The 25,308-nt window shown below is 36.8% G+C and overlaps 1 protein-coding gene across 2 annotated transcripts; it reads right to left on the minus strand.

The window, feature by feature from the left end:
- Positions 1-254: 254 nt before the first annotated feature.
- Positions 255-24,387, minus strand: nampt1 (nicotinamide phosphoribosyltransferase 1). 2 transcript variants are annotated; one of them, XR_013798736.1, is made up of 12 exons: positions 24,229-24,387; positions 17,177-17,333; positions 15,268-15,371; positions 15,061-15,189; positions 11,065-11,223; positions 10,676-10,812; positions 7,332-7,557; positions 6,019-6,138; positions 5,796-5,936; positions 5,059-5,193; positions 1,822-2,281; positions 255-668 (listed from the first exon to the last, which is right to left on the minus strand). XR_013798736.1 is itself a non-coding variant. In XM_079622087.1 (11 exons), the coding sequence occupies exons 1-11, from the start codon at positions 24,286-24,288 to the stop codon at positions 2,168-2,170; spliced, it is 1,482 nt and encodes a 493-aa protein (XP_079478213.1). In that variant the 5' UTR covers positions 24,289-24,387; the 3' UTR covers positions 255-2,167. The 2 variants fall into 2 exon arrangements, 1 of the variants encoding a protein (XP_079478213.1); XM_079622087.1 differs by having other exon boundaries at positions 255-2,281.
- Between the last annotated feature and the right edge of the window lie 921 nt (positions 24,388-25,308).

Raw genomic sequence — 25,308 nt, forward strand, 5'->3', positions numbered from 1 at the left:
CGGGATCATCACAAAACAAGTACCGTATAAATATTGTTAAAATGTATATTTATTACACATATGCATTACATTTGTAATACTTTAATATTTCTTTAAAATATTTTTTTTTATTATAGATTATTTACATGAAAATAACAAAAGGATTTTGTACTTTATATTTTGCACAATGATTGGCTGCTACCAAATATGACCAGTAAATACATTTTCTAAATCAAATGAAGACAGCATGGAGAGAAATACAAGTCGAACCAGAATTGGTATGATATTGCTTTTTATTTAAACTTTCACACTAATGTTCCTTAACACAGTTTTAAACTCGTGATCAAAATGAAGTGATTTAATTACTAGATTGAAGGCTAGTGCATCGAGAAACACTTTACTGTCCTTACAGCAGCTATAAAAGGGAATGGTTTCATCTTGTTCACTATTCCATAAAAAAAAGGAAAAGAAATAATGACATTTCAGCAAAAAAAAAAAAAAAAAAGGGATCGACTTGTTGTTTTTTCAATAAAATATCGGAAGAGGGTGAAACAAAACGGGAGACCCAACATATACATAAAAACAATCAATGAAATTATAATTAGCAAGTATTGTCAACCAAGTACACACACACACACACACACACACACACACACACACACACACACACACACACACACACCAGTCTTCTACTGATCAGTGAATTTTCTGTTGTTACAAAATGGGCATTAGACAAAAATAAGGACAGATCTCTATTTGCACTAATAAGAAGCCAGCTCTCTCAAAATAAAAACACACGCCGATATATACAAGAGAGGAGGCAGTTTGGCCACATTATTCTGACTATGGATATTTACTATGGTAACTCTGGCGGTATTTACGTCAGTCATAAAAAATAATGATCCTGGAGTTTGAAACATTAAGTATACAAAATAGCAAAACCAAGCTCTTCTAAAGTGATTCCTGCTGTATAATCAAACCTGTGTTTTCAAATAAAGCTGTAGTGAATATTTCAAAACAAAAAAGATGTTTTTGTCGCCTTAAATATCTCAGGTTTACATTTGTATATCATGATGGAGCATTTCATATGTTGGCGAAATGTAGAAAGTGAAGGGTCTATTTTATCTGGTTGAATTCTGTCACAAACATGTCCAGATTATATTTCACCCCAAAAATATCAAAAGAGAGAAATTAGAAATTATATTTTGCATAAAGAAAATGAATCCTCCTTTTAGGACCGTTAAGATGTATAAAAATAAAATAAAAGTATATTTAAATATATATAATATTTATACATCATGGACTAGTATGTGGTGCCTTTAATTTATGTTGATTTAAATAATAAAAAAAATATTGTAAAATAAAAAAAATACAGCATTACAGTAAAAACATAAAAAAATGTCAGTGTTAATTAATCAGTGAGAATTACAGTAAAAATAAATTGTGGTAATTTTTTTATAATTTAAAAAAATCCTTATATTGCGATATAAAAAAATACTGCACTACAGTAACAAAATTTAATATTTTTACTGTTAATAATAAGAATGGTTAATGAAAAATCACTATTGAGAATTACAGTAAAAATAAAAAATCTGGACACTGAGAATAATGAGAATTTTTGGTAAAATCTGCTTAAACATGAAAGCTTTATTTCCTTTATGCAAAATTAAGTTTCTCATTCCGTTCTTTAGATTTTAGGGCCCAGCTAAACATGTTCTTGCCGAGTTTCACCATTGAAATTAAAATGGAAAGGACAAACACAAAGCCGACGTATCCCTCTAGCTCAGCCGTCTCCTTTGCATACAGGAATAGATTAATCCTTTGATAAAGTGAAAACCCTACACACACACACACACACACACAACATTCACATTCAACAAACACTGAACGGGTTACCTTTCAATCCTACAGTCAAAGCAAAGCGAAATCTTCTCGCGGTATACGCACACATATACATCTCCATTCCTGCAAAGACGTGAGATCAATAGCACGCTTGGTCAAATACACAGTTACATGATTTAAATAGCATGACGATTGCTCTCATCCGCCATGAGAAAGAGACATTGAAGCATAGTGGAGTCAGTAGACAAACACAGATCAGCGCTGTACACTGAACTGAAGGTGGGCTAACTGTGTGGGCACATGTCCTCACGTCTGTGGATGATGAGAGAGAGAGAGAGAGAGGATCTCAGAGCAGAAGATCCTTCACTTCGCTCTCCTTCAGCTTGGCATTGTCTCTGACCTCATCGAAGGTGTACGTCTTTACAATCTTCCCGTTCCTGAACACAGTGTGCAGCAAGTCCTGCGAGGGGACGAAAAAAAAAAAAAAAAAAAAAGGACATTACGGTACTCTAAAAGCCCCTTTCACACAGAGATTGCGGAAAATACACGGATCATGTGTCCCGGGATCGTTTGATTTTGGTTCATTCACACTGCCATTGATTTTCTGGAATCTGTGAGTGCGTTCACACACACACATCTCGTAAAGACACGTGACGTCAGGATGTGTTGTAGAAAGGCCAGTCTGATCTTACTTAGCACTTGGTGGATTTTTTTACGCAGCGTCTTAAGTTTACTTATAAAACGGTTAGTTCCAATCCTTGATTCTGATTGGCCAATAGCGGTGTTTTATTCACGATAAAACACGGCTATGACCGCTTCACCCAACGGTTCTATGTATCACTACACAACACCCCTAGCAACCGCCCTTAGCAACGTAAACACATGTTTGATCTCATCGATATTGTTCATTGACGCTGCTATAGTAGAGTATTGAGAGAGATCGAGTGTACCTGCATTTACAGTAGATAGAGCATTTTCCTTCAGGTCAGTCCTATATATTCATAATAAATCTGTTTGAATGTTCGCTGTGATATCTTGTCCTTTTAACAGTTAAGGGGTTTCCCCGAGCCCATAGTCATCTGTCAGTGTCGTCTTCCTTCTCCGTGATCACAAGTTTGAGTCCTTTCAGTGTAAAAGTCTTCTCTACTGACCGACTCACTCATAAACACAGTCTTTGTCTCCATCTAATGGCGAAATAATGTAACTTCTGTTGCTGTTTACAGTCAGGGACTATTTTTTCCAGCGGAAGGAAGGCTTTTAGTGATTTTACTTCATGGAAGTTGCATAGATACATATTTTTTGGCTTTAATATTTGTATTGTGTGGTAACCGTTTTATAAAAGCAATAAGGTACTCGAGGCAAGTGCTGTATCGGGAATAAGTCACGTCTGAATGGCGTTGTTAGGCACGGCGCGAAGCGGAGCACAGCCTCTCGTACCTTATTGCTTACTAATGATCTGCGCTTTCGATCTCGAGAAACCGCGCTCGAGCATTTCTTTCCGGATTCGGTCGTACACTAACGCATAGCGCGGATAGTAACGAGCTCCTGGTCTCCGATTTATTCTATTTTATTTTTTCGTTTTTTTTTTTGTTGATGACGAACAAACTTTCTTCTTCTAAGAGCAACAAAATAGCCTTTTACGGCATTGGTCCTGGCTTTTGTTCACACAGGGCGGGTTCCGGGACTGATCCCGGCAATGTTACTAGATCCCCATCGATCCCGGGACGTGTTTGCGTTCACACAGACGGCACTCTAGCAATTTTACGGGATCAATGTGCTGTGTGAAAGGGGCTGTGTCACCGGCCCACCGGTGGGCCCAAAGTCATTACATATTTAAAAGAGTAATATCCTATACTAAACCTAAACTAATATTGACAAACTATATATCATTTGAAAGATTACAATCTCTAGTTTTCATATTTGGTGACTGATTTTCAAAATAAATTACAGAGGTGCTGTAATTTATCAATTTGCAATAATAATATTTTCATACTCCTAAGGCGTGTTCAGTCCTTTATTTTGAAATAGTGATGAACATGAAAAATGGTAGAAACCTCAGTTTGTTTGAGTTCAAAAGATAGCATCTGTTCAATTATTTGAGAAAAAAAGGTCTGAAAATGTTTTCGAAATAAAGAAAAACCACATATGGAAATGGAGACGCCCTTATATGGGCAGTAATGGAGTCTAGTGGAGATGTGTGGTACTGCGCCCAAACAAAATCTTACTGAAAGTTAATTTCAACCTAAAATTTAAAACACAACTTGTTCAGATTTTTGGCTTTGATTTTTTTGCAGTTTTAGAGTCACCCAGGTTTTGAAAAAATATATTTTATATAAAATATGAATAATAAATTTTTTTAATTTTATATTTTCATAAACTCAAACTTCTATAACTTTTTTTCTGTTACACTTTCTTAATTTAGTTCACTTCTACAAAAAACTGACATATTGTTTGAGACTTTACTGCTATAAAATTATAATTAAACTTTATTTGGAGTATTTCTTTAAAGCACATTTCTTAATATTAAGCCTAAAATGTGTTTTAACATCACTATTAGTAAGGATAGTTTGATCACTGTATAATATCAGTCTTTAAATGTAATATATTTTAAGTGTACCTAAAATGTATGCATGCAGTTTTATATGCGTGTATGAAAGTTTCCTAAATGAAAACTGTGCAACCCAGTGTCACAAAAAAGGCTTGTATACATGTATTATAGTTAATTTTTCAACTTTAAAGTGTTCATTTCTGTCGTTCGTGATTTTTCTGTTTTTTTCTAAATAAAAATCTGTAAATTTATTCTCGTTTTTTTTTTTTTTTTTTTTGTCTATTTAAATTCAATTTCTATTTACAAACTCACCACACACAGTAATGGTCAATAATTGTAATTTGTTGAAAGCCATTTTTTTTTCTGAAAATATGACACCTAGCACATGAAGATAGCACGTTGTTTTAAAACTTTACAGTAAAAAAATAACAAAATATGTGGAAAACAACTATTTTAGCTATTATAACTAAGTATACCAATTTAGTATACTAACAGTGCAATTGCAGGGCATTTAGATAAAGTACGTAATATGTAAATATATTTGTGTATATTTATTTTTCACTAGAGCTGCATAAATAATCGTTAAAAGATCACGACCCATCAGATCTTATTCCCACATAACAACACTTCAGCAATAATGTCTAACATTATCAAGCTAAATGCATGATTGATTTTTAATCACGCTGTACCTCTCCGTACTCCTCCAGATCACCCTTGCCCTCTTCCAGAGTGACAAAATCTCCACTTGGCGTCCTGTGAAGAGAAAGCCGACCCTTCTTTGACCTTTTGTTGGGGTCTGCAACAGGATCTTTGAAGACGTTTACCTGTAATTAACAACATCTTATTAATAATAAATCCTACATTTTATGAACTATGCATACTATACACAAGGTCAGATATATTTCTATGTTCTATATATATATTTCTATATATTTCTAAATATATATTCTATATATTTCTATATTTTTAAATGGGTAAGGTTGCCGATTTTCAGGAATTAAAAAAAATATATATATATTTATTGATTAACTGTTAACATTAATATCGCAAAATTAATGTTTTGGTCTCCGAATACCATGCACACATAGCTCATTATAACTAAAATTAAAGATGAAGCATCTAAATCCAAATTTTTATATCATTTTTAACAGCCTGATTACAAAAACAAAAGTCTCACCATTAAAAGCCATGTCCCAAGCACACAATTATAATGTTCTCATAATTGTGTGTAGCTTATATGACAGCCCATTACTGTATTTTCCCTTTTTCCAATCATATTTAAAGCAATTAAAAACCGTCATGGCGAACAGTGCGAATCTGAAGCCAAATTTTCTTATCAGGGCGATAACGATAACATTAAAAAAAAATTAACATATCGGCCGATACCTAAATGCAATAGCTAAATCTGCCATTATTCGGTACTTACGCCCAGTCCATTCGTCACCACATAACTGCACTTAAAAGAGCAGTTGAGCAGATCTCGAGTCAGTTTCTGCAGCAAAGCTCCTCCTGAGCCGAAAGAAATGTTCTCGATGCTCCATCTGTGCTTTTTCATGCCCTCTACAATCTGTATAAAACAATCAAGCGGATACAGAATGAGTTTAAACTCACAGAAAGCATAATGTCTGACATGAGCTGGACATACACACCTCCTGTAAAGTATTGATGTCCACACCGTCACCCTGAATGACTCTGATGTAGGGCGGAAGCACTTTATAGCCTTTTGAGTTCTCAATCGGATGAAATTTCTTTCCTAAAATCTCTAGGACCTGGAAAATAAGACATGATGATCACACATCTTTGTATATGTTCCTAATATGTTCTTATACCTTCAAAATAGGAAATGGAAATGAATTTCACTTCATTTTGAGAGGAATATATATCTACAGTCAACCCCAAAATTTATTCAGACACCTTCGACATTTCTCACATTATCACAGTTTATTCGCTATAGTTTAGAAAATGGTAATAAATATGACAAGAACTGAGTTATGAACTCAGTTGATATTTCACTGGTTTTGTCCATCCTTATGTTAGACTGTCTCACAGATGAATTACTGTATATACCCGAATAGAAGACGAGGTTTTTGTCCTAAAAATAGGCTGAAAAATGGGGGGGTCGTCTTTTATTCGCTATATAGACAAAATCACGGGGGAAAGGGAGAAAGAACAACGGAATTAATATGAAATAGTGACTGAAACACGACCCATTAACACAAAAATCCTGATAATCGAGCCGTCGTCTGATGAAATCAAATACACATAAGATAAAGACAATATCTGTGCTGTGATTTCAGCTATACTTGCATGTAAAATTAGAGAAGCAACATAATATCTGTGTTTAACTGAATTAAAACGAGAGAGAGAGAGAGAGAGAGAGAGAGAAAAGTTTGCGCGCGTGCTGGAAGAGAGAGAATGAATTATCAGTGCAATTTTCAAATAAAATTATTTTCTGTTGAAAACCAGATTTTTTTCCACAAAAATCTCTTTTTGTCCCAAAAATAAGTCTGGAAAATGGGGGGGTCGTCTTATATTCGGGTCTATACGGTATGTTGAATATCTGTAATTTGTTAAATTTAACTACACAATTAGATAATACCAGTTTAGTTGAACCAATTACCAAGCAATGCTTCATTTTGTTCAGTCTGTGGTGTAAAAAGATCGCATTAGCAATTAAAGAAAAAACACTGATCAGGTCAAAGTGTTTGAATCATTTTTGGTCCCAAATTTTTTATACATTTTACTGGTAGTCACTGTATAAATAATTTTTGGGCATAATATGTCACAGTTTATTTTATTTTGCTATCCCTTACATAAATGAGCTATAGTGTCCTGCACCCACAAGTAATACAAAAAAGGTGTCTGAATAATTTTTGGTTTGACTGTATATATGGCTGCACATGAAGTACGGTGTGTCCCACGCTATACTTCATCAAAACATCATGTGAATGTGAATGTCTACCTTCAGCACTGTGTCTAGAGGGTTTCCCGAATCTGGTCGGACCAGCAGCGGTGCGTCTGCGCTCCTCATCTCGATCAGACTCCTCAGATCTTCCCCCCAGATCTTCTCACAGGCGTTGTAGATGTCGTAGCTGTCGCTGACGATGGACACGGGGACAGAAGGGAACTGCTTGACAATGTGTTCAAAAGCGTCCTTCTCATGGTCCTTTCCCCAGGCAGTGATTGTGCTGCAACACAAAGACACGCTCAGTGAGATCAGGGAACAGCAGGAGAGACAAGCTCAAACATTTAGTAAAAAAAATTATTATACTTAATTATTAGTAAAAAAAAATTAGCAATGCTATAACAAAAAATGAAATATATATATAAAACCTACTTAAACCTGAAGTGCTGATTATAAATAGTTTTAGATTTGGACAACTACCACTAGGTGGCAGCATTGATCATATATATCAAAGCAAGCCTCATTTCAAAAGTAATACTGAAACAAAGTGCAAAGTTCCTGTGTTTCAATGTACTGCATTGTGTCTTTGCTGAAGTGTGAGGAAATAAGAAGGGTGATGATGCGGAAATAACAAACCAGAATGAATTAGGCCATGCACCTTATTTTGTAGCGTGGAAGTAAGCCAATTTCCTTCAATGAGCGATCGCCACTTCTAATTCATTCGCTGTTTTAGGTAAATAGCTAGAAAAATGATTACCTTAATAAATGAAAATAATATGTAAACCTGGACCACAAAAACAGTCACATGGGTCAATTTATTTTTTAAATAAGCTTTCCATTGATGGTTTGTTAGGATAGGGCAATATTTGGCTGAGATACAACTATGGAAAATCTGGAATCTGAGGGTGCAAAAAATTTAAACAAAGAGAAAATCTCCTTTAAAGTTGTGCATTTATGTTCACGATTGTGCTGCATTCACTCACAAAAATACATGTTTTATATATTTACGGTAGGAAATTTACAAAATATCTTCATGGAACATGATCTTTACCTAATATCCTAATGATTTTTGGCATAAAAGAAAAATCTTTAATTTTGACCCTTACAATGTATAGGTTGTCCGGCAGATTCCTCTCCTGCTCTGAAAGGCCAGTTAGGTCCTCTCTCAACAAATGTGCGCAAACAAATCAAAAACCTGGGAGTGATCTTTGACTCTTCACTATTTTTTGATAAACAAATTAGTGCTGTTATTAGAGGGAGCTTTTTCCATTTAAGATCAATTGCAAAGTTGAAGAACATTCTTTCAAGCAAAGACTAGAAGTTGCAATTCATGCATTTGTAACATCACGATTAGACTATTGCAACTCTCTTTATTGTGGTCTTCCTCAATCTTCACTATCTCGTTTACAAATTGTACAAAATGCAGCTGCAAGACTTTTAACTGGGACTAGGAAGAGGGATCATATTTCTCCTGTTTTGGCATCCCTTCACTGGCTTCCTATTAAGTTTCGAGTTGATTTTAAGATCCTTGTGTTTGTTTATAAGGCATTGTCTGGCTGCGCACCAAGATATATTTGTGATCTTATTGTGCCATACTGTCCTGCTAGGGCACTTAGATCTTCAAATCACTTGCTTTTAAATGTGTCACGAAGACGCTACAAATTAAAGGGTGATCGGGCCTTTTCTGTGGCTGGACCCAAGCTTTGGAATGCTCTGCCTTATCATGTGAGGTCTGCTCCTTCATTGGACATTTTTAAATCTACTCTGAAAACATATTTTTATTCTTTAGCTTTCGGAAACCTGTAATTGTTGTTATAGTGCAGTCCTGTTATGCACTATGTACAGCACTTTGGATCAATTTGTATTGTGTTAAAAGTGCTTTATAAATAAAGTTTGTTGTTGTTGTTATTGCCACAATAATGATCCAGGGTCAAATATGGTAAGAAATACCAGTTTGCAATATCAAGCACTATTTTTTGTATAGTGGATAGACCGGGAGATTTCAGTTAGGGCTGGGCAATATGGCCAAAAACAATTATGACAATATCACAATAAATGTCAAATCTTTATTTCTTTCAAGTTTAAAGGCAGATTTTTGCTCCTAAGTGAAAATTGTAGAGCGTTAATTGTGGTTTTAAACTACTCTTTATTGTCAGAACATATCATGACAAACACTTGCCAAACAGGTGAACATTCGTAAATCTGAGGTAGAACATTCAAACATTTGACATTAGGTCCTTAACTAAATAAATATCTTTATTGGAAAACTAATTTCTTAGTTTCTGCATGTGCTAATGGGGGTCAAGTCTTGAAACAGGTTTGTGTTGACTTTGATATCTTCATGAAATGTATGAAAAACAGTAGCCTAAATTATTAAATACTGTAATTATATTCCATCAGTACTTTAATACATTGTCTACAATAATAATAATAATATAATACAATTCAATATGTATATCCCACATGGTGCAGTTAATATTAATAGGCTAACGTTATAGTAAATCCATGGTAAATAATGGGAATTTGTAGACGGAAAAGCTTCTGACTGTATCGTTGCGCAGTTTCTCCAGCTCGTCAGCGCCGCTTCATCTGCCTTTAAACTGGTGTAAATCACTGAGACGTGTGTTCTTCGCTGAATTCAAGCGCTTCTCATTGGATCTTGTGACCGAGGCCGATCAGCGTAAACGCATCAGCTCTAGTGAGCTCGCGCTGCACTGCCGTTTGGACTTTGAGCCGAGCGGATATATGGTCCGTGTGGCGCGGTTCAAATTAGTTTTTCCGTTCCTCTTTTAACGCATTTAACATTATGCCGCCAGCGCATTTTTTTGGGGAAAAGGCAATGGTAGAACCAATGAATGATCGAGCATATCAATTTAAGACGTGGCTAAATGTAATTTATGACCTTGTATCCGGACATTTTATGACTTTTTAATGGCCTAAAATTCTTATTATTAAATTTAAGACGTTTTATGACTTTTTATGACTCCGCGGAAACCCTGTAGTTAGCGGAGTTGTTCAGAAGCGAAACCGAGGAAGAACTCAATGTATTCAGTGTTGTGGAATGAGATCGGGGGAGCTGGGTCTTTGTTTACCGGTAACTTGTTGGACTCGCTGGCTTATGTTAATTTAGCCTATTCAGCCTCCCAGGTATATTTTCTTTATGCTATTGTGTTGCTGAATAACTGTTAATGTGTGACGCTAACACACCGGACACCTTCAGCCTGTTGTTCTGTGTGTTGTTGTGGAGCTGAATAACTTGCCTTTCCAGATTAAATATCCAGTTCTTGGTCTTGGATTTTGTCAAATAAATTTCTAAATAAATGCGACTTATTTATGTTTTTTTTCCTCTTCATGACGCATTTTTTGACTGATGCGACTTATTCTCCTATGAGTCTTTTCACCTGTGTTCTGCAGCTGGTACTGAGTAACCAGGAACCGGGTCTTTGGTGCCGTAGTACTTCTTGATAACACCGATCCCGGCCACAGTGTCTGTTCCTTTGAAGTTTACCAAGTGTGCAGATGCGCCGATACCAGCCGTCTGAAAACGAGACACGAGTTTAAACGCACATCTAGTGCAGAAATGAAACCATTGAGAGAGAATTACAGGGCGGAGGATGTTTGATATGTAATGGTATTTACAGTGTACGAGTAAAGAGATACTTTTGACTTGGATAGTCTCATCTTAGACATTCCAACTATGCACTACTAAATCAATGAGTCTGGTCTATTTGACCAATGTGGTATTTAAATCAGATTTGTGGGGTTTGGTTAAAAGCGTTTAGCACTTCACCTCTTGAGATGAAACCCCTCTGTAGCCGAAGTCATGCAGTTTATATTCCAGTCCCACCAGGCTTCCTGACGTTTCCATGAGATATTTGGCCAGAATCTTCTTCTGCTCTCGTGAGTTAGTTGCGACGGTGATGGGATACCAGGACTGAACCAGGATAGTCTGTTAAAGAGACAAATGCATCATTTCAACATTTCCCCTTATGCCTGGTTCAGATTACACAATGTTTTTTGTCTGTTAGGATAGTCACTGTGTCAGATAACAAGATTTTGACTCCTAAAATCTTGTCGTGGACAAGAAACATGTCAGACTACACGTTGCTTTCCAACCAATCGCCGCGTGCATTTATTAGACGCACACATTCACTCGCACACATACACTCACTCTCACTCACTCACTCACTCACTCACTCACTCACACACTCACTCACACACTCACTCACACACTCACTCACTCACACACTCACACACACACTCACACACTCACACACACACACACACACACACACACACACACACACTCTCACACTCTCGCACACACACACACACACACACACACACACACACACACACTCACTCACTCACACTCTCACTCTCGCACACACACACACACACACACACACACACACACTCACACACTCACACACTCTCGCTCACTAACGCACACACACACTCTCACACTCTCTCACACACACACACACACACACACACACACTCACGCACACACACTCTCACTCACTCACTCACTCACTGGCGTACACACAGACTCACTCACTCACTGGCATACACACAGACTCACTCACTCACTGGCACGCACACACACACACACACACACACACACACACACACACACACACTTGACGGAACCCTTCGTGGAGGACCAAAAAAAACAAAACAATGTAAACATGCTAGTCTTTTTAGCGTGATGTCGTGAAGCATCGCAGACGCGACGTCGGTTGTCGCCCACTATGACACACACTATACAATATGAAACGATCGAATCTTGCGTCCCGACGCTCGTTGCCGTTTATGAATTCCCACGACACCCTTCGTCAAACGGATCGTGCCAAAATCGTGTTATCTGAACCAGGAATTAGTTATTACCACACAATTGTGTTGTTTAATTAGCATTCTGTACAAGGAGTGTTGTGTGTTTTTAGTTTGTGTAAGTGTTTCTTGCAGTTGTTGTTGAATCCGTGAACATTTCCTGTGTATGTTTTCTCTAATGCAGCTTCTGTATCATCACATGTGAAAGGGGCACATTTTTTGGAACTTAAAAATGAAGCTAGTGCTGGTTTAGTTAACTTTTTTCCTGTGTGTAGTCAGCCGGAACATGAATCCAAAAACAACCTAAAGACCCGCTTCATGCCACCCGAGTGCTTGGGAAGTGTCACACAGTCAACACAGAGGAGTTGCTGGACTCATATGAGGGGATGCCCGGCAGAAATGCTTTGTTTAAGACCAGCTGGTCAAGTCAATGTTATCATACTGCACATACTAACTGATAAGCACCTGATGCTCTTTGGACACAAGAACATCATAGTGTCCCAATCACATGGACTCAGTTCAACAGCTCATGTGAAATGAGACTCTGGGACGTTGATTATAAAGGCATTTAATTTGTTTCAAACCACTGTTAACTAATTCTCTCGTTTGATTGAGTGATCTTATACATATGTCATAGCAGAATATTTGTCGGCAATTAACATCGCAACCTATTTTACTTCAATAACTGGATGTATTCAATGAGAACATAGGGATATGTAGGGCGAGACTTGATTTTATCTCTCAGGAACTGACTGGATCATGAGAAGTGGGCATTCTGTATTACAATGGAGTATTCTGGTTAACGTTATTCGATAGCTCACACAACCTAATAAATTGATGTCGATTAAACAGTCTTTTCCGACTAAGAAAAACAATGCACTGATGAATTGTGCACAATAAGATCAGGAAAATCAGGACAAAAAAAAGGAAAACCTGACCCACCCCTAGTCTATTGTGTAAAAAAAAAAAAAAATCTATATTACAGAAATATTATCTTATATTTTACAGAATACAGTAAAAATGCAATACTAATATTTATGGCTCAATATCTTGAATATTAGGGACAAGAAAATGTATTATTTGTCAAATTCGAATGACGTTTTAGTGATTTATGACAGTTTGAGTGAGTTTAATTTGTTGATTGATCGATCGGTAATCTAGTAAATGATTTAATCCACTGAACACAGCTGTGGTAAAATAAAAACACTCTCCCAACAGCAGCATACTGTTTCTTTTGAGCCTAATTCCTAGTCAAATTAAAATTATATAGTTGTATATATCACTTGTGATGGTATTTTGTAGTTTAGATATGGCCAGACGTGCAGTCAACCAATCACATTAGAGCGACAGCACTAGGAACGCCCACAAGTGACTACACAGAACAGAGACTAGCGACATACAGCGACAAAGTCGCTGGCGGTGTGAACAGGGATTGAGGCTCTTTTTAGCCACATATTTATAAACTATTATCATTTAAAATTTGGAAAAATGGTTGCATATTGCGTTTTTAAATGCACATTATGAGTGGCCCAAACTCGCAGCAGCTTGCCAGACTATATATCCATATAATTAAATTGCAACCTCTGCGATTTGATAATCGTCAATAATTGTTTTGTGTACTCGCCAACATTGATTTTTACTCAGATTTGGCATGTATTGAAAAACAAATGGGGTCAATTCTGTTTTCACATCTACTTAAAATAATACATCTGCAACCTAGAGTAATGAATACCGAATTCATCTGACTGATGGCTATCAAAGTAATCCAATTCAGCTTTCTTGCATTAATCAGGTGCAATGATCTGTGTTTACTGCGTCTTCAGCAAGTATACCTCGCATATAATGTCATTAACTCTGAGTCTTGGATCAACACATCCCAAAATCTGACTTCGTGCAGAGATGTGCGTCTTGTAAAGCCGAACTATAACCTATATGTGACTATCACAAATAAGAGATTATCTCCACCCTCACTGCACTAAAGTGAAGGTTTAAGGGAAGCTTATTGTAAATATTTTAATTATCAGTATAATGTCGCCTTGCGAGTCTGAAAAGTATCCAAACAGTTGAGTTATTAGTAAGCATCAGTGCCTTCCCATGGTCATCATAAAGGAAGTAGACGTGTGTTTACAATCTCCTGAATTCACGGGAGAAGAGATATGTGGAGCTAAGGGCACACACACACACACACTGTCTAAATTTACCATCTTCACATGACATGTTTGCCATACATTCAAAGCCATCTGTAAAAGGAAACCGACCTCTTACTCAATTAAAGCTGATTTGAATATACAAATGACGAAACTAACGACCTTTCCCTCGGTGACAGGTGCACTATATCATTATGACTGGATGTCGGGCTGTCAGTATGACTCAGCAGGTTTGATGCTTAACCCTATTGAGATGTTCGGGAGTGAGTTGTGTGGCATGTTATGTCACTGTTTACACGGTCTATTACAGGAAGTTTGACAGGAATAATTCGATCCATAACATGGAAAGTTTTTAAAACGCTGTAGTCATTACAGTGAAAAACTTACAAGTCCAATTATATATAATTCCTCTGAACCAGAAGAGGATCACACTGCCAAACGGACACCCTACTGTTTACTCTACCAGTGGTTCATGAATTCTGTGTGTTCTGAGGCTAATATACAGTACCAAATAAATTATGAAACATATTTTGCAAATATATTCTAAATAAGAACACAACTAAACCTAGTTATTATATTTAGTTATATAATAATTTAATATATAATTTATATTAAATGTTAGTTATATTTATATTTAGTTATAATAATAATCTTTCTATATAAATATATATATATATATATATATATATATATATATATATAAAAAAAATGAACGTATACCCAGAATGCAAAGCAAGTATCTTTGGATAAAAGCGTTGGATGAATATAAAAATAACTGTAGGGATAAGTTTAGGGCCGTGACTCACCTCGACCCAGTTAGTGAGCCAGTAGCACTCCGGATCGGTGCTTTCTACGGTGAACAACACATTCCCACGTGGGATCACACTTCCCTCCGGCACAGCCTTAATCTCGATGGGCAGGTGACCCTTGTATTTCTGCAGTGAGAACACATAAGAGATGTTAATGCACATTCAGCACAGACGGAAAAATCAGAGAGATGAGTTTCTTCGTACCTCCAAAATGTAATTCCATCCCTTTTCGTTGAAAACATCATCCTGAAAGTGTTCCCGGTAGACCTCCTTTGCTTCCTGAATCTTCTCTGGTGTGACAACCTGTCCTGTGAGTGCAAAAAGAGAGGGGGCAACTGTGAGACTAGAGTAACAACACAGATCTCAGGAAAGCGGCGGGACAATACAGGAATAAACAGACTGTAATAGAGGGTGGGAAGTTTGCGCCTTTGTTTGCACGAGCACACTTTCCTACATCCTTGCGTTATTGCATTAAGGGAAACTTCTATGGTCACAGTACAGCTTTGTCTTACCAATATCATGCACAATGTGGCTACAAACTGTCTTAAAGGCGCAGTATCCTCAAAAATAATTTTTTGTGTTTTACGTTTTATTACATTTTAAAGTACTCATGCTCTGACTTACTATGTAAAGCACTGCCTGCAGGGCTTGCAAAGTTTTAGGTTTTATGAGGGAATACCCGCTTGTTATTGGTATATTTTGTCACGCATCTAACCAAATGATGATCTGCCTCCAATGTAAAGTTACCAACTGTGTCTCTGCAACGTGTCACAGCTAAGACTAACAAGAACATGTGAAACTTGGCTGTCACTACGTTGACATGTGCACCAGTAATGCGATTATTAACAATAATCAGATTAAGGAAACATCCCTAAAGTACCAAAAAGGTACCGGCACTGACTTACAGGTACAGATAACGGTTGAAATGTGAATGGTACCCAACCCTAAAGAGCAACACACGCATCTTGTGTACGTCCGTGCACGTGCGCTCTTTGCCCAGGGGGGTAATAATGCGATTAAGTGTCTCATTGCGACTAAAATTGGTGTACGCCACATTAATGCAATTATGGTTACTAAGCTTAATCACATCAGTTTAATTGAAATATTGTATTTACATGTGGTAAAGTTTAATTGCATTATTGCCAAAATCCCATTACAATCGCATGCTAATGCACTCATTGTGGCAGACTTTATATTTACAATATGCACAGTGTATTTTTTAATGTGCATGTTTTATTAATTTAATGCATGTTAGCTTATTCTGAAAAATTCTTATTCTGAATGTAACGTTAGTAAATAAATTTAAAAAAGAAATTCACAAACGTATGATACCTCTTGTTTTTAACTTATAATTTTTGACTAACCAATCACTTGTTTGTGTTTTTTCTTCTTTTCTTTTTAAAACACATTTACTCAAAATGTCTGTAATTTAAGTATGGAGATACTATAACATAATCGCTGCTTGAATCTTTAAATTCCTGAAGTATCGAGTTTACAAAATGATCTGCAAAGCAAAAAGGGTTAGAAATTTAGAACGAACTGTAAAAACATTCAAGCATAAACAACTGATGAAAGGAAGACCGCAATAGAAGTAGAAGTAGTGCAACTTGAGTATTTATCAGTCTACCAAAAAAGAAGAATCTGTGAAAGAGACTGGTTCGGGCAGCTGTCTTTTGTGGGTTAAAGAGCAGATGTTCTATTGTCTCGTTTCATTCAATAGCACAATTTCTAAAGCCTTCACCCCAGCGCACCATGAAATCCTTTACAGAGTAAAAATAGACAAAATTCCTTTATAAATGTGGCATATTTGATCGGCACGCAAGAACAACAACCTCAAACTAGACTGCTAGTCGCACGTCTTGCACTCAAACCGCCTCTTCGTGCTGCTATTTTCTTAGACTACAACTCAACCATCAAGTTCGGTCATTTAACACTGGCTCCATCACGAGAAAGTCATTTTTTTTCCCCAGTTGGAACAAACAGTGTTATTATTTTTCAGCCTGCTTATGAGCAGAATGAAGCAAACCGACTGTAAGTTTGGAGGGAAGGCTGCATACTTTAGCATGAACCCGTTTACAAGTTAAATCAGCATTGGCAACCACGTCCAACGTACCTTTTAAGTATTTGTTGAGAATGTACTGAAGCCCATAGAAGACCGTCTTGTCGTATTTGACTTTTCTGAGCTTGGTAGAGTCTGTCCTCTTCTCACGGCACTCGAAGTAAGAATACACCTTACTGGTGTTGGGTGGGTACTGTTTGTAATGCGTGACCTGCAAGAAAGAAACATTTATATTATAATATATTCAATTCATAAACTGAATTCATGAAAAGCAAGATCCAAACAACACGTTGTTCCGCTGGCACTGCTTTGTTGAATTTGCAAATATGGTAATGGATGTCACAAACCCTGTGTCAACACCACTTCTTGTAATTCAGACTGATGCTGGGTTTGACTCTAGCTTGTCTGCCAAACCTCCAGCACCAAATTACACACATTATTAGACAGACATCACTACTATTATTGTTCTAACCCTAAGCATTAAATGTTGGCATGCAGCTCATCCTGCACAGTTTATGCTACGGGCAAGAATGATACAGCGAACTAAAAAGGGGTGGACATTGGGGTGTGCAATATTATGATTTTAGATTGTGAATGATTAAAGGAACCGTATGTAAGAAATGTATTTCAATTCATCATAAAATGGCCCTGATATGTCAGTAGACATTAAGAAATCATGTTCATTTCAAATACTTATATCACTGACAACTGTAGTCCAGCCAGGATATTGTCATTTAAAAGTGAAGTTGCAGCCCTCAACTGATGTTGATGTTGTCATGTTGTGTTTTGGCCTGATGCGCCACGCTCCACCTATCTACCAATCACGAAGTCAGTAGTGTTTCGGCATCCGGGTTGCCATTGGAAGCTCCTTGTAGCAGCTGACGTTCCTGCTGGATCCTGCAGACTATCTGGCAACCTCAAGTCAGGGGGGAGGGAGGGGATACACCGCTCTACAGTAATTTGAAAGTGATTGCAGTACCAGTTTTGGCCACAATCTTACATACGGTTCCTTTAAATGTATCTATGATCTGCATTTGGAGAGAGATCGTAGTATCTTGCTACAGAGCTGCAGTTCTGACGCACCGTCCCAACATTCACATCATATGTTTAGCAACGCAGCTGTAGGGTCATGCATACGTGACATTGCACTTCTTCTCCATCACGTAAGTTTATTATTTGCATTTGACTCAAACGCTCTGCTCTCCATCCAGATACAAACGCTGCTGTCGGTTAATAAAGATCCGCTTGATTGGACTCTTGTCTATTAAAAGTGTTAAAGTCCCCCTGTCGTAAAAAACAACAACAAGCTTTTAATGTTGTTTATATGTCTATGTGGTGTTTTTAATATGCTTTTAGACAAACCATATGTAAAGTCATCAGTCAACACCATTGCTGACATTATTCTCTCCTTAAAACTGCAGTGAACCAAAGACGGTCTCAAAAACACAGTTTGAAATCGCTGGCGTTTCTGACGTCACAAACTATCTAGTAACCGATCAGATCAACGCGTGAGTGGAGGTGGAGCTCATTTGCATATTCATAGAACCACAAATACTAAATGAGGCAAAGGTGTGTAGTGTGAAGAAAAAGTATTTTTTCAAGGAAAAAAACCTTTAAATATTAGAGGACCATTCTTACACAGTTTTGTGCAATAAAAGGCTGTAGTTATGTATGTAGGCTATTTAATTAGCATTAATTTAATCTGTTAGCATAGCAACGACCTACAACAGAATCATGGTGGTATTTTACACAAGTAACGTTTTCTTCAGAAAGATTAAAAAAAATCCAGTTTGCCCTCTTGCTCTTCAAAGAGTTGTGATATAAATACACCTTATGCCGAGAACGTGACTACAGTTACACAAGATATCAAACAGACAACCTACTTAGCTCACTTCTGATATTTTGTGCATGCTGACCTTTCCCTGGCAGTTTTTGGCTGTTCTCCTGTGCACAGGCCAGCCTGGGAAAGGTTACACAATCATGGTTATGCCTGACAGCTACAGTGGCTGTTCCCTTGCACCCTGAGGGTGAACTTCAGGAAGCTTTTTCTCCCAAAGGGCAGAAGTCCTGGACTGGAGGCCCTTTCCCTTCTGGAAAAGACGTTCATGTCAACAGCTGCATGTGGTCCAGGCATGCGCAACAACTGGCTGTGTGCACGGAGGAGGACATGCCACAGAGTTGGCTTCAGATCAAGGATACCAGCCACGGTTTCAGCCTGGGAGGTTGTATAAGCAGTGTCACTTTCTATTCAATATTTTATTCAAACATGACGTGAAATATCCGTAATCCAAATAAACAAGTGTAGCGCATTTTTTACAGTCTATGATTAGACCGTTTAAAAAAAATGTTTTTATTGTTTGCCATCTCATCCAGTAGCGTGCGCTCTAAACGTATTGTAACGTATACACATGATGACCTAATCAAGTGAATAATAGCCCATAGCCTCCCTGCTTTGAAAATGAAAGATAACGCATGAACGGCCAGCCTGAGCGCACAATTACGACCCCAACTCATCTAAAAAGCAGTGTCTGTAAATATTTTGGGTTCTACACCGTAGATGGTAAAGTAACCGTTAAAGATAAAGCTCTTCTCTCAACACTGACGCGCAAATACCTGTGTGTGCCGGGCACGTCTTCGAACGCGTGTTCTCCACCGCGGGGAACATCTTCAATAAAAAGAGAGCCGCACTTGATCCAGATCAAGTTGATAGATTGGTGTTTCTAGCGAACAATATTAAGAAATGACTTAGGCTAGGCTATAGGTCTTACTCCTGCTGCGGTTTAAGTTGTCATGTTATTGTTTGTGCCGTGCTGTTCCGATTCAGTTTTTTTCCATGTATCCTAATTTTGTGATTGGCTATGCATAGTGGCACAGTTGATAACCTGCTGTTTCATACATTAAGTCAAAATTTTTTTGCGTGAGTCCCGTTTATGACTGTCAGACTGTTAATAAATTTGTGATTGAATCTCCGTTTTAGTGTTTTTTTGGGGGGTTGTTTTTTTATATCCGTTCGAATTAGATTTTTCTCAAAAGTGACAGCCCTGATAAGCAGTTATTTTAAGGTGTGGCAAACTGTAATGAAATTAAAATATTGTGAACAAGTTGTAAAACTGAATCATTCAGATCTAATCTGATGTTCCCAAGTGGACCCATTAGTCAAAAATGGGCTGAAATCTCCTGAGAGATTAACCATAATTTATTTTTATTTCAATTGAGGCTTCAAAGGATTATGGAAACACAATAATAGAGATAAAACGGTTCCTTTAAAGCTGTACACTTTTAGCACTCTGTCCTAATGTCACAAATCACTCAAATCATGTAACATGACTGTCGGTATATTGTGGGACGTGCTTGATATTAAAAATAGTTATTAATCTCAATAGTTATTAATCTCAATAGTTATTAATCTCAATAGTTATGAGCTCCGAGACGGACCTAAATCGGCTAAATATGCAGACAAGCGAAGTATACCTACTTTGGGTTTCGGATAAGTGCCTAAACGGTCCAATGCTAACGAAAATAAGGCGAGTATTGTCATAAACACGTGTCTCAAGTGAACATCGGATGCGTGTCAGTATAATGGATCTGTGCATTTGGTCTTAAAGTGACAGCAGCCTACTATATCTGCTGCCGTCTGTGTCATTAACATTAATCTAACAACAACAGGCAGAAAAAAACCCTGTATATTTTACATTTATTTAAATTAGTATGACAGTAGCAGACTCATTCATTATGTCATTTGCAATGCTTCATGAGTGGACGGACACTTCTAAACTCTTGAACACTCGTTCTTGAGCTTTCAATAGAAGTACCTAATATTCGATATTGAATCAAGATCAGAATCATATCACAAGAATTTAATTGAAATTGTGAAATTTGTGTCAAGCAATAATAAAAACAGTAGCGTACCAGTCATTGTACCATGTAAACATTGTGTTTCAACTTAATCAAATTCTGTTTAGTTGCCAAATGTTTTGACAATCACGATACACTTATAATTGTGATGCTACATTTTCACTGTTTACAAAGGCAGTGCCATCTTGTCTTTTTGGCTTGTTGTTTCTGATTGCACTTTAACCCCAAGGGGAAAATCCAGATCAAATCCCAGAAGGGAAAATCCAAACAAAATAAAGTTAAAACTTGTTTTGAACAATTTCTTTGTCATCTGCGGAATGATTTTAAGTAGGACATTTTTTATTTTATTTTTTATCGTAAATCACTTTTTGTGTGAAAAAAAATCAGGGATTTTTTTTTAAGCCACATCGCCCAGCCCTACTTTCAGTGGAGCTCACGTCACCGCCTCGTGTGCAGGCGAGACAGAAGAGCTCGAGGGCGATTTCACTGTTTTATATGATTTGACTGTAACCACATATTTATTGATATAATAAAATGATGCATGGAAAAGAATCTGTCGACAGTCTCAGTGAGTTTAATTCATACATTTATAGTTAAAGTGTTGTAATTTTATGATGCAAGTTTAGCACTGCTTTACAGTTTCCCCTGCATTATGTTGACTATTAGGGACAAAAATAAAGAAAATGTATTATTTGTCAAATTCGAATGACGTTTTAGTGATTTATGACAGTATGAGTGAGTTTAATTTGTTGATTGATTGATCGGTAATCTAGTAAATGATTTAATCCACTGAACACTGCTGTGGTGAAATAAAAAGCAGCACACTGTTTCTTTTGAGCCTAATTCCTAGTCAAATTAAATTATATAGTTGTATATATCACTTGTGATGGTATTTTGTAGTATAGATATGGCCAGACGTGCAGTCAACCAATCACATTAGAGCAACAGCACTAGGAACGCCCACAAGCGACTACACAGTACAGAGACTAGCGACATACAGCGACAAAGTCAGAAACGTAGAAACATCGACTCATTATCAAGACGACACAGAAAGCAGACTGCAGTGTTGACTGAATAAATAAGGAACAGCCAGCTATTTTCCACACGTGATCTATGACCCTTGAATGACCTCTGGAGGATCCTTAAGTAATGAAGCGTCCCTTAAAAGACTAAATGAACGTGTCGTCAGCCTCAATGCAAAACACGAGAATCCTATTACATCCGCGGTGGGAGGATAAAAGACGAACGCAACGCATACACTCCCGTTCTCTAGAAGCAACCAAGAAAAGAAAACACTGATTAAACATAGATGAGAAGAACATATCCACAACATAACAGACAAAACAGCAGCACTACTCTCAAGGACAGAGAGCATTGAGACCAGGTGATAAGGCAAAAAAGACACAAACAACTTCAGGATGGCCACTCAAGTCTACAACATTTTAAAGATTCAAAGGTTATGAGATGCTTCCATCTTATTTCTTTAAACTGAATAATGAACACTTGTTCACAAGACACGACAGCAATTGTTTCTCATCATCATGATACAGCATCTTGCAACATTACATGACACTTGAAGTGTAATGAATAAAGTGGATTTACTTTTAAAATACTGAGCGATTGATTAATGTTGTGCACGTTTTGTTTTTATTCTTGTCCAAGAAATTTGGGGATGCAATGCTTGACCAGAGTTTAACACACTATAAAAATAAATTGATGGCATATATAGGCAGTTAAGCAGAAAGTATTTTAATTTCTCTGATATGATTTAAGAAACTCGTATTTCAAGTCATTTCGATTAAAAAACAAAAAAACAATGATCAGCCCTACAAATTGCCACAATATTATTACGGTTTAAAAATTAAAATTTAGTCTAGTTTTTGTTTTCACTAAATCACTTAGTTTAGTTTTCTACTATCAATTTAATGTTCAGTAAGTATTTGTTTAGTGTATTAAGGTTTTGGCCAATATTAAAGGGTTAAATCACCCAAAAATGTAAAATTATCCCATAATTTACTCACCCTCAAGCCATCATATGTGTATATGGCCGTTACCGGAAGCCAGTAAAGTTATAAATATGGATATTTTTCGTACAAAAACGCATTGTTTCGCTTCATAAATCCCATGGATCACTTTTATGAGGGACGAATGCACTTTTTTGGGCTTCAAAATCTGATTCACTCCTATTATAAACCTTGAAAGAGTCAGGATATTTTTTAATATAACTTTGATTGTGTTTGGCTGAAAGAAGAAAGTCACATACACCTAGGATGTCTTGATGGTAAGTAAATTATGGGATCATTTTTTGGATGAACTAGCACCTTTAATGCATAAACTAATATTAATTAATTAAAATGGCTGTCTAGTGCCATTTTCATATGAGATATAAAATCTTTACACTACGGTTCATGAACAACTGAATTGGTCTTCTTTATATATTACACATTTATAGAAAACTGAAACTAAGTTATAGTTATAATAGATTTTCGTTTATGATATTAACACTGCTAAAGTACACATAAGTGCAGATCTATGCACTTCATTAATAGTATATGTCATGTACTTTACATTAGAAATCAGCCTTCATGTAACTTACAGTGCAGTCAAAATCAAAGTATATACACATTTAATTGTTTTGCAATACAATGACACCTAAATATGTTGAATTTTAAACCGTGAGCCATTTACAAATATAATAATCTAACGGTCTGTATAATTAATTTAGTCCCAATGCAAGTTACTTACAGTAAATCACACCGGTGTCACGATTACAAAAAGGTTAATACAGGTCTAAGTAGAAGGTTAGTTGCACAGATATGATTCAAAATGATTATAATAAATCACGAAAACTGGGTCTTAATAAACTTTATCTAGTTTCGCAAGATGAATCCATTTCCTGAGAAAGCAAACGCTTTCAGTTTTGCTTTTGAAAAAAAGAAAGAAATCCCCCCCCTCAGGACCTTCGCCTTTCGCCCTTAAGGTGTAAATTCACACTCTTTTCTGCTTAAATTCAGCTATTCCTGATATAAACACTCATATTCTCGTCAGAGGGATAAAGATGTGGATGTACCTGTCGTCTCTCCTCACACACATTCGGCCTACCGACCTGACTGACACCGACTCAACCGTTAACGGCCTGAAGGAGGATGAAACCACCTTCATTTCTCGTTCCCTTTCCCTCGGTTTCCTCTCAGTCACGGGTTCGCCGGTGTGTAACGTTAACCCAGACTCGGTTTCGGATCTTTGCTCACCTTGTAGGAGTCAGTGGCTAATAAGATGTTGAAGTCCACGGCGCCTGTGTGCTGCTCCATCTTCCCCTTGACGTGACTGGAGTCGCGCGCTGCTGTCAGTTTCTGTTGTTCCCTCTCAACCAACCGCCGTTGATGAGGAGGGTGAGTGACGCAATCAGAATGGGCGGGAGCGAATAGGGCGAACTGGCCAATCAGTAGACGAGGAGAGCGGGACGTCATTGCAGGGGTGAGGCGTGTATTGCGTGTATTTTTTTTATTACTTTCATAAAAGCTTTCAATGACATTAAACATCAAACATAAGCCAATCAGATATTGGGGAAAAAATATAACAGATCTTACATTGTACAGAGTAAAACATTAAATTATAAAAAAATAAAAATATAAAAAAAATCAATATACACTCTAAAAAATGCTGGGTTGTTTCAACCCAAATTTGGGTCAAATATGGACTAACCCAACCGTCAGGTTAACATTTTTAATTAAAAAATGTAACCCAACGGCTGGGTTTGTCCATATTTGACTCAAATTTGGGTTGAAACAACCCAGCATTTTTTAGAAGAGATGTTTGAAGAGAGGCTTCTTTTTTTTATTAACATTTTGCAAGTAAAAACAATTAACATTAATTTCATTAACATAAATCCATACTGACATTTGAGATTAACAGTGAGTAGAACAATTGACTATGTACGAGGGACATAAGAGTATTGACATTTAAACAGATAATACATGATGAAAGTATTAAATTAATAGGAAAACAGCAAAATAACAAAATAACAGCAACAAAAAGAAAATTAGGGGGATAGAAAGATCTCATTTAAACATGGTATCTCTGTTCACATGTGACTTTATTATCTTATTTAATATCTGGGATGTTTTAATTTAATTTTGAAAACAAAAAACTTATATTATGGAAGTACTATTCATCTTTCGTCATAGATTGTATTTGCACAAAACTGTATTGGTGTTTTCTTTCTTTATTGGTGAATTTCTTTTCAGGAGACTACCAGAGGACATAATAATATATAATTTAATAATTTGATGTTGACCCTTGAACCTCTATGCAATTTAGGTTGAGACATG

Source organism: Phoxinus phoxinus (assembly GCF_949152265.1).
Source record: "Phoxinus phoxinus genome assembly, chromosome: 9".
NCBI lineage: Eukaryota > Metazoa > Chordata > Actinopteri > Cypriniformes > Leuciscidae > Phoxinus > Phoxinus phoxinus.

Excerpts from the sequence above, each read along its gene's own strand:
- nampt1 (XM_079622087.1), bottom strand. The coding sequence starts at position 24,288 with ATGGAGCAGCACACAGGCGCCGTGGACTTCAACATCTTATTAGCCACT. Across the intron at positions 10,813-11,064 it reads GAGGGGTTTCATCTCAAGAG|ACGGCTGGTATCGGCGCATC; the intron begins GTGAAGTGCTAA and ends TCTCGTTTTCAG. Across the intron at positions 5,937-6,018 it reads ACATCAATACTTTACAGGAG|ATTGTAGAGGGCATGAAAAA; the intron begins GTGTGTATGTCC and ends TGTTTTATACAG.